Below are 9,517 nucleotides of genomic sequence, written 5' to 3'. Positions count from 1 at the left end.
ATTATTTTTGTAGAAAATCATTTTTTTTTAATTAAAAACTTATATCACCTAACTAAGCAAACGTGTTTTGTACGTTATTCCGACCGTGTATATATATATATATATATATTCCCAACAATGAAAATTGAAGTGGGCACGAACTACTTACCTACAATCACTAATTTTGTCGATGCTCCTGTAAAAGATTTATATACATACAAAAGAATAAACAATATTTAATTATTAAAATCCGAACTATTCGGCTCCTGCTAAAATCAAACCAAAAGGATCATTACTTTTCGGTTATTCAAGCCCAGAAGACTTATAATTTCATCCACCGGCTGGATGAAAATTTCGGTTATAAAATTCTATTTATAATTTTTTAAAAATATTTAAGAATATATTAACAATACATTAAAAATAAGTAAAACTTACACTTGTTCCGACTTAAATTAGTGTAATTATATTTTTTTGTAAATATTTTTTAAAGTTTTGAAAAAATAGCATATTTGGGTACGAAAAAGTTTGGGTACGAAAAAGTTTTGAAAAGAGGGCATCTTGAATTTATTTTCAAGAGAAATAATATTAATTAATTGTGATGTTTAATCATAAATTGATGTATTGTGGTCTTGAGAGATCTTTTTCATTTTTAAGGTGTAATTTAAATAGCGAGATTAGATAAAATGATTTTAAATAAAAATTAAAATTTGAATAAAATATTATTAAAATATTATTTTTTAATATTATTATTATTTTAAATTTTAAAAAAAATTAAATTATTTATTATATTTTATATAAAAATTTAAAAAAATTATAATAATAAAATAATATAAGATAAAATATTTTCTTTTAATTTAAAAAAAATTAAAGGAAATGAGGAGAAAGAGAAGTGAGAGTTATGTTCGACTGGAAAGTACTCCCTTGAGCCGACGTAGGCGTGTATGCTTTAGCAGTCCACTCCTCCTTTTCTTGGTAGGCTCGATTATGTCGGTAGACGTGTACAATAAATAGGTAGGTCGGGCTTAGATTGTGTTTAGTTGTTAAGAATATATTAATATTTTAAATATATTTTTTTATTATTTATTATTTTTTTATTATTATTTATTTATTTAATATTTTTTATTTATTTTTTATTACTACTCACAATATATCTTAATAGTTCTCAACCTCCAAATCCAATCTTATTTCCTTGGTGACCTTGACTGGGAACAACTCTCCCTCGATGACCTTGACTTGGAACAAGCTACCAGTAATTCCCTTGCAAATACATTCAACAAAGACATTTATTATTTTCTAATCAACATAGATATTTATTTATTCGTAATAGGTTGGCACAATCACAAATCAATTTACATGCGCTCAACCCACGCCATAAGGCACGCCTTTGAATTATCCATTACTTTAACTTCTTTATATTCAATGATTCTTTCTTACGTTAGCCAACAGTCAAGGAAGCTGCTCTCTCTCTCTCTCTCTCTCTAAAATGGCAAGAGGAATGAGCTTCCCTGCAGTAGTACTCAGCCCTTTTCGTTCTTTCACTACTCCATCAAACTTGCAGTGTTAAGGATATTTTTTTCAATTATTTTTTATATATATCTAAATATTTTAGAAAAAATTAAAAAAAAAAATACCACTACACCTATAAATACTTTTTTAATTAATAAGTAAAAAATTATAAAAAAAAAATCAATCTATTTTATCCAAAGAAATTATCAATTGAAATAATATTTTCCTCTTTAGAAATAGAGATGAATAAGAGACGTGGCAGATGTTGTCGAGTGAAAAGTCCCCCAAGGCAACGTAAACGTGTATGGCTTAGCACTCAGCATTGTGGTCCTCCTGAGTTTGGCCAGGGGTGTGGGGAGTTGGGCCAAGTCTCCCTCGGTGACCTTGACTTGGAACAAGTTTAAGTAATTTCCTTGCAAACACATTAATCAAAGATATTTATTATTTTCTAATCAATAAAGATATTTATTTATCAATAGTGCTACGTACAACAATTGTGCGTAACCATTGCGCACCCAACGCTGAGGTGGCGTTGTCAGACGGTTTGTATTAAAAAAAAAAAAAAAAAAAAAATTGAGGGAAATCGAAATAGAAAGACATACCCGTACCGTACTGCTTTTCTGCTTTTCACTTCTGGTTCCTTCTTCTGCAAGCCGAATGCATTTTGGAGGTTGTTTTGAATTCTCGTTGACGCAGAACTGGTTGTTTCTGTGTTTTTTTTTTTTTTTTTTCCCTTCATCTCCCCCAAATCTCTTCCTCTACCTGTTGGCCGGTTTGCTCTACACCGACCAAGTCCTCTGCACACGACATTATCCTCTGCTTCATACGGTCTCAGGTAGTGTTTGCTGATTTCTAAGTGAGTAGATATTTGTGTATCAAGTATTTAAGGATATCTAGATTTATATTTTTTTTGTATCCAGCAATCCATTGAATGCATTTGCTTTTGTTTATACTAGATAAAGTCATTAACAGATATAACCGGACGTTGGACCCGACTTCATGAACGAATGGTTCTGAGGTAGTGTTTGTTTCCTACAATATATCTCTATTAAGTTGTCTTAGCCCGAAATAAATATATGTAAAATTTCGTGAAGTTTTAATGTCCATGAAATATTCTCAAAAATACATGTTCTGAATGTGATTTAAATAAGGAAAATTCTGTGGGTAATCATCATTTTTAGGCAAATGATGATTCTTCCACTATTTTTAATTTTTTTTGGTTCAGAATTTGATTGGTCAATAATTCGTTACAGTACAATATAAGTATGAAGAAATAGTTGTTTTAATATTTTTGTCAACTATTCCTAAGTATGAAGAAAAATGATCACTCCCATGTCCAAAAAAATGTACTGGTTAGAGAGATGTTGTATTCCAACCACTATGGTTTTGTTAAATTGGATTGTGATGAGCATTGTTTTACTAGATACTAGACTGGTGATTATATATACTTAGGTATTCCATATAAGATAAAACCAATGCCCATGGTTTCTAAATGTAGCATAGTTCAGATGCTTTTGGCCTAAATCGAGTTGTAATAATCAGTTGGAAAAAAAAAAAACTGAAATATTGGTTCTAACTTATTAAAGTCGTTTTCTTTCTTGATGTTATATATCATGTGAGTAATTTAATTTAATTGAGTTGCTTTTTTGACATATTTTTTGTCATTCTTAAAAGTTATGATTTGTTCTAAAATACAAGTAAATATCATGTAGATGGAGAAAGGGAAAGGGAAAGAGCATGCATCTCCTATAACGCCTCTTGCCACTAATCCATCAATTAATCCATCAACTCAGGTATGAGGAGTTTCTCACCTCTTTCAGTTTTTTTACTCATTATAATGACATGGTTGTTGACATCTTAGGTGATACCGAGACCATTTTTTACATATTTGTCAACACCTCCTACCACAAATGCATCTATCAATCCAGCAACCCAGGTACTTTAAATATTAATTTGACACTAATGTCTATATTTATGACTACATCTTTACTTAATTTTCATTATTGATCTATATGTTAGGTCATACCAATATCAGTTTATCCAGATTTCTCAAGTTATATGCATGGGGGCCATGCACCAATGCCACATGCTCTGTTACCACCTTTCTTACCTTGTCCTAATGCCAACCCATCGTCATGGACTTGTCAGGTGATTAATATATTTTTCGAACTAGGGTGTGTATTTATAAAAATGTTTATATTGATTTAAATATTGGTTTTTATTGTTATAAACTGTAGGAAAACCTTATGCCAGAATTTCAGTCATCAGCTCCCCCCTCTTTGATTGGTACTCCATCTGCAAGCTCCAGCCGTGTTGAAGAAATTCAAGAGCCCACACCTGACTCGAGGGAGGTTGAAATATTCTCTACATCCTCTGAATCCGAAGATAACAATGAGGCCGAGAGGGAAAATACAGTGCATAATGAGGGGGCCGATATCATTGAGGAGCCGAAAGTGGGGATGGTCTTCAAATCTCAAGACGAGTTAGTGGCATATTATAAAGGTTATGGGAAACAATGCGGTTTTGGGATAATGACTCAAAGGAGTCATAGGTTTGAGGATGGGAGCCTCAGATATATCACGCTTTGTTGTTCTCGTGGTGGGAAGGCACGGAACCGTACGACAAATGTTGCGAGGCCGCGTCCGACGTCAAAGACTGACTGTAAGGCAAAGATAAATGCTACGTTCATGGATGGAGTTTTCAAGTTGTTGAGTGTTCACAATTCCCACAATCACAGCGTAAGTCCACAGAAGTCCAGATTCTTTCGCTGTAATAGAGAAGTGAGCGAGTCTGTTAAGAGAGTATTAGATACAAATGATCAAGCTGGCATTAGACTAAACAAGAGTTTTGCAGCACTTGTGCAAGAAGCGGGTGGGTTTGAGAACTTGCCTTTCAGTGAGAAAGATTGCAGAAATTATATTGATAAGGCACGCCACCTTCGACTTGGGAAAGGTGGCGCTGAAGCCCTTCGTCAGTATTTTGCTAGGATGCAGTACAAAAATGATGGATTCTTTTCAGACATCGACCACGATGATGATGGAAGGTTGAAGAATGTCTTCTGGGCAGATGCACGGAGCAGGGCAGCCTATAAATATTGGGGTGATGTTGTGACATTTGACACCACATACCTGACAAATAGGTATGGAATGCCGTTTGCACCGTTTGTTGGTGTAAACCACCATGGTCAGTCAATCCTTCTGGGGGCAGGATTGATTTCTAACGAGGATACGGAAACATTTGCATGGCTGTTTCAGACTTGGCTAAACTGTATGGATGGGGAAGCGCCAAAGGCCATTATCACAGATCAAGATAGAGCTATGAAGAATGCAATTGCTCTTGTCTTCCCCAATACAAGACACAGATATTGTTTGTGGCATATTCTTAAAAAAGTACCTGAGAAACTTGGTTCCCATCATGCATACAAAACTGGGTTGAAAACTAGTTTGATGAAGTGTGTGTATGACTCTCAAACCATTGTGGAATTTGAAAATAGTTGGAATGTGTTAATTACCACTTACAATTTGCAAGAAAATGCTTGGTTGCATAGTTTATATGATGAGCGTGAGTTCTGGGTACCAGTATTCTTGAAAGAAATCTTTTGGGCTGGGATGAGTACAACACAACGAAGCGAGAGCATGAATGCTTTCTTTGATGGCTACGTACACTCAAGGACAAACTTAAAAGAGTTTGTCGATCAATTTGATAATGCATTGAGAAAGAAGATTGAAAATGAAAATGGGGCGGACTTCCATTCATTCCACGTCACAATTCCCGTCGTCTCGATCTCTCCTCTTGAAAAGATATTTCAGAACATATACACAAATGCTAAATTTAGAGAAGTTCAAAAAGAGATAATCGGGATGGTTGGTGTTCTTCCAAGTCTACATCGAAAAGATGGTGTAATCGCAACGTATCATGTAGAAGATGAAGTTGCTGTTGATGATTTCATCAAAGAGGTGACCCAAACAGTGTACTTCAATGAGGCTGAATGTGATGTAAAGTGTTCATGCGCACTGTTTGAAATGAGAGGCATATTGTGTCGACATGTATTGGCTATTATGAGAGTTAACAAAGTGAAAAGAGTGCCAGAAAAATACATATTAGATCGATGGAGAAAGGACATTAAACGGACATACACTCTTATTCGAAGTTCTTATGACTCAGTTGATGCGAGGCCAGAAGTGAGTAGATATTCACGAATCATGAAGGTATGCTACGAGGTTGCCACAAATGCAGCGTCATCTGATAAGAATGCCGAGGATATGATACATAAGTTACATGAAATGAACCTCGGCTACCTCACCAACAAGTTGCCCCTTCAAACTTCTTCCAACGTTGCAGTTACACCTGCTATATATAAATAATCCACAATACATACAAATCTGGACAGCTAATCTGTAACTCCAGGTAGATAATCCAGTTCCCAGCTACATTCAGAAGGTTACAACATACTAAGGTCACTATGGTGACTACATACACATGGATCTAATATATACATGTGATGAGCTTTTGTCCAACTACATTAATATGTATATCAATCACCCATTATCAGACCAGTATTCACTATGGTCGTACGAAGTACATTACAATTAAAATTAAAATCACACAATAGCTACGAAGAAGTGTGCGTTCATGTCGGATGTCTGCTCGTTGCTTTTGAATATCCAGTCGATCATTGTGGACTTCCAACTCCCTCTTCAAAATCTCTTCCTCTCTTCTTCGAAGCTCTTGCTCATTTCTTAACCTCAGAATTTCGATCTTCATACGTTCTATTTCAATTTCCTCACTGATATCTGCCCATTTGAAGTAGTTGCAATGTGGTAATCCCTGATAAAACCAAAAAATTAAGTATGTAAATCAAAGATATCAAACCACATGCTCTGTAAAAAAATACAAACTTTAGTTTATTTAACTTTCCACCTGTTTATTATACTTTGGACACCCAAAGAATGATCGTCCCGGATTTGTCATCGTAGTTGAAGTTCTAAGTGAAGCGGGTTGGCCACAAGTGCATATTGGGTTGTTCACCAAAGTACGGTTACCAAGAGAAGATGAAGAATTTGCTGTTGACATCCTATCAACTAAAATGAGCAATAATAAAAGAGCTGACTTGATTACTTGGGTCAGTTTATTTTCTTACCATTATAACTAGCTGCAGCTGGGAGCTGATTTGATGGAGAAAAGCATTCATGAGAGATCAACAAAAATTATCTACGTTCATGTAAGTGAGTATATATACAGTTATAAGTTGCAGCTTAATGGGCAGCAAAAATATGAGCAAAAAACATACTGAAAAAATCTCAATGTAGGAAGTGTGACAAATTATCACACTTCTCTGGTCTGGTCTTGTTAAGGTCGGGTAAAATCTGCGGTTTTTTTTTTTTTTTTTCGAAACCCGTTTCCAGCCCCTTTGTCAGTAAACATTACATCCCAGGCCATCTTACATTCCATAGCCATCCATAACATAAACAATAAAAAATAAACATGAATATAATGACTACATATATTATGATCCATAGAAAATAATACAGCCCTTTTAAACAAATTCATGAACTAAAAATAAACATGAATATACCATCCAGCCTTTCTCACAAATCCATTCATCTATCCACTACATTACATCCCATAGGCCATCCATAACATAAACAATAAACAATATAGAATGTGTAGACCATAAGCCTTAAGTCACTCATCATCAACATAAATAAAGCTTGATTGGGGATCAAATTCTGGAAAAAAAGGAAAAAAAGATTATTAAATTATATAAAAATAAACATTATGAAATATAAGCTGTACTGTTTATAACAATGGAAGACAAAAACAACAAAACTAAAAATGGGGTCATGATACTCGAACCTCTATCACAACAGAAACCTGTTATGTTTGATGTGGATTGACCAAAATCAAATCTTGTTATGCTATGAATTCAAATTGATAACCCAAATCTCATAATGATGATTACATTAATTGTATCTTATTAATTTGGTTTTGATACCAATTTAATTAATAAGTACAGAACAGAACATTAAGGTAAAGCAATTAATAGGAGTAATTAATTATTAAGAATTCCTGTAATGCATTTATTTTCTAATCCTAACTTATACCATTCAGATTCTAAAGATATAACTTATACCATTCCTGAAATGAATCATGCTATCATTTTCATTCTTAAAGACAAAATGGAGAAGTGGGTAGCTCGCTGTTCATGGCAGAAATAAGTACCCTAGGATATTTACTTAAACCCAATCCAATGCATCTGTCCTCCAAAAGAAGTATGAGTTGTAGAGTATGAAGTAAGCAGCAAGAACCCTTCAATTCAAGAAATCATTCACCCAAATCTTTGTGCAATTACATCCTATAAGAAAAAAAACCCCCCACATCCATTTAGGTCTCTAAATTTAATACTGCAAATTGGCCTTAAATTATTCCCTCTGCCAGGAATATTCCAGCCATTAACCAAAAGAATGTATAAAACAAAGCAATGGGGAAAAATTCAGCAACCCTCCAAAAAGGACGATACTTTCCAAAAACACTTCACATTAATCTTAACCAATAATGGCGAAAATTCAGCAACCATCCAAAAAGAAAAAACCCAACATCCTTTTTAACCAATTCTTATACTAATAATAATATCTCAGGGCATAATAGAAAGGCTGAAGAGGAAAATCGATAAAACTTGAGCTCCTCAGTTACAGATTTTCCATTTTTAGGAAACATTATCAAAGAAAACTAGAAAATGATTAAGATTTTCTTATCACCAGCGCAATTACAGCCCAACAAATCCGAATATAAAAATACACACAACAGAAGGTTATTTGCTAGCAAATGATATTATTAATTTCTGTGTAGGTCTGTATTGGGGTTATGAATCATGATGCACAGGTATGGCCTTGTGAATAAATTATGAGTTGATCTGAAGGGTTTTATGAAAAGGAACATACCTCCGTCTTGGAGAGTCGAGACCCACGCCGAAGTTGATCTTGGAGCTGTGGCCGAAGAGAGATAGTGAGAGTGAGAGAGAGAGAGACCCACGCCACCGTCTGTGAGAGAGAGAGAGAGAGAGAGAGCGAGAGAAATAGAGACCCACGGTGGTGAGAGAGAGGTCGAGAGAGTGAGAGAGAGAGGGGCTAGGTTGAAGACGGAGGGATTTGGGAGAATGGTGCGGAATGGATGAAGAAGAAGAAAAATCTAAACAAAATATATGAAAGGGAAGGGGAAGGGGAAGGGGAAGGAGAAGGGAGGAGAACGAGAAGGAGAAAGGGAAGGGTTCGGGAGGGGGAGAGGAAGGGGAAGGGAGGAGAGAAAGGGTAGGGTTCGGGAGGGGGAGAGGAAGGGGAAGGGAGGAGAGAAGGGGAACGCATATCTGCTTCTTTATTAAACGCATAGTTTTGATTTAATGAATTCAAAATTTTCGCTTACCGCTTATTAAAGTCAAGACTGACTTTTGACTTGCCACGTCAGATTGGTGCGCGATGGTTGCGCGGGGATGGTTACTCACAGCATTAATGTTTTTCAATCTTAATTGATTGGCACAATCACAAGTCAATTTACATACTTTCAAGTTTCAACCCACAAGACACGCCTCTAAATTAACTATTATTTTAACTTACTCCTTTAGGATAAGATTAGTATCTTTCATTTTTTCAAAGATTCTACAAATCCACCAGACCACTGGATGAGGCTAAAGCATTAATTGCAAGCCCGGGGGTGTTGGGGGCGTGCATCTGTACCATAAATTGGTAGGTTGGGCCAAGTCTCCCTCCTGACCTTCACTTGGAACAAGCTGCCAGTAATTTTCTTGCAAACACATTCAATAAAGATATTTATTATTTTCTAATCCACAAAGATATTTATTTATAGAAAAATATAATTACAAACATAATTATACACTAATCTTTACATTAATATAATATGATTAGTCAAAAAATAAATTTTATTAAAAACAGTGTTAATTTAAATTTTAAATATGAATAAATCAATATTGGTACATAAATTAATGTATAACTATGCTTGTATGTAACAAAACTCTTTA

The 9,517-nt window shown here is 34.7% G+C and overlaps 2 protein-coding genes and 1 long non-coding RNA gene across 10 annotated transcripts; 2 read left to right on the top strand and 1 right to left on the bottom strand.

Annotated features, from left to right (window-relative positions):
• Nucleotides 1-1,948: 1,948 nt before the first annotated feature.
• On the top strand, nucleotides 1,949-3,385 carry LOC122280851. Its single transcript, XR_006230050.1, has 3 exons — nucleotides 1,949-2,320; nucleotides 2,442-2,503; nucleotides 3,198-3,385. It is a non-coding gene; the product is annotated as an uncharacterized LOC122280851 (long non-coding RNA).
• A 123-nt stretch (nucleotides 3,386-3,508) lies between these two features.
• LOC122280665 (protein FAR1-RELATED SEQUENCE 5-like) lies at nucleotides 3,509-5,849 on the top strand. The gene is made up of 2 exons (XM_043091642.1): nucleotides 3,509-3,633; nucleotides 3,723-5,849. Exons 1-2 carry the CDS (start codon nucleotides 3,544-3,546, stop codon nucleotides 5,847-5,849), a joined length of 2,217 nt encoding a protein of 738 aa, XP_042947576.1. The 5' UTR covers nucleotides 3,509-3,543.
• Nucleotides 5,810-9,398, bottom strand: LOC122280666. Of its 8 annotated transcripts, XR_006229992.1 has the most exons (4): nucleotides 7,342-9,398; nucleotides 6,626-7,214; nucleotides 6,406-6,548; nucleotides 5,810-6,312 (listed from the first exon to the last, which is right to left on the bottom strand). XR_006229992.1 is itself a non-coding variant. In XM_043091643.1 (3 exons), the coding sequence occupies exons 1-3, from the start codon at nucleotides 8,867-8,869 to the stop codon at nucleotides 6,049-6,051; spliced, it is 861 nt and encodes a 286-aa protein (XP_042947577.1). In that variant the 5' UTR covers nucleotides 8,870-9,367; the 3' UTR covers nucleotides 5,810-6,048. The 8 variants fall into 8 exon arrangements, 2 of the variants coding, with proteins under 2 accessions (XP_042947577.1, XP_042947578.1); XR_006229987.1 differs by having other exon boundaries at nucleotides 6,406-7,214; nucleotides 7,342-9,397; XR_006229989.1 differs by having other exon boundaries at nucleotides 6,406-7,214; nucleotides 7,619-9,397.
• Nucleotides 9,399-9,517: the final 119 nt, after the last annotated feature.

The sequence above is a fragment of the Carya illinoinensis genome, chromosome 11, assembly GCF_018687715.1.
Source record: "Carya illinoinensis cultivar Pawnee chromosome 11, C.illinoinensisPawnee_v1, whole genome shotgun sequence".
NCBI classification, from domain to species: Eukaryota; Viridiplantae; Streptophyta; class Magnoliopsida; order Fagales; family Juglandaceae; genus Carya; species Carya illinoinensis.
This window is presented reverse-complemented; position numbering and strand designations above follow the sequence as displayed.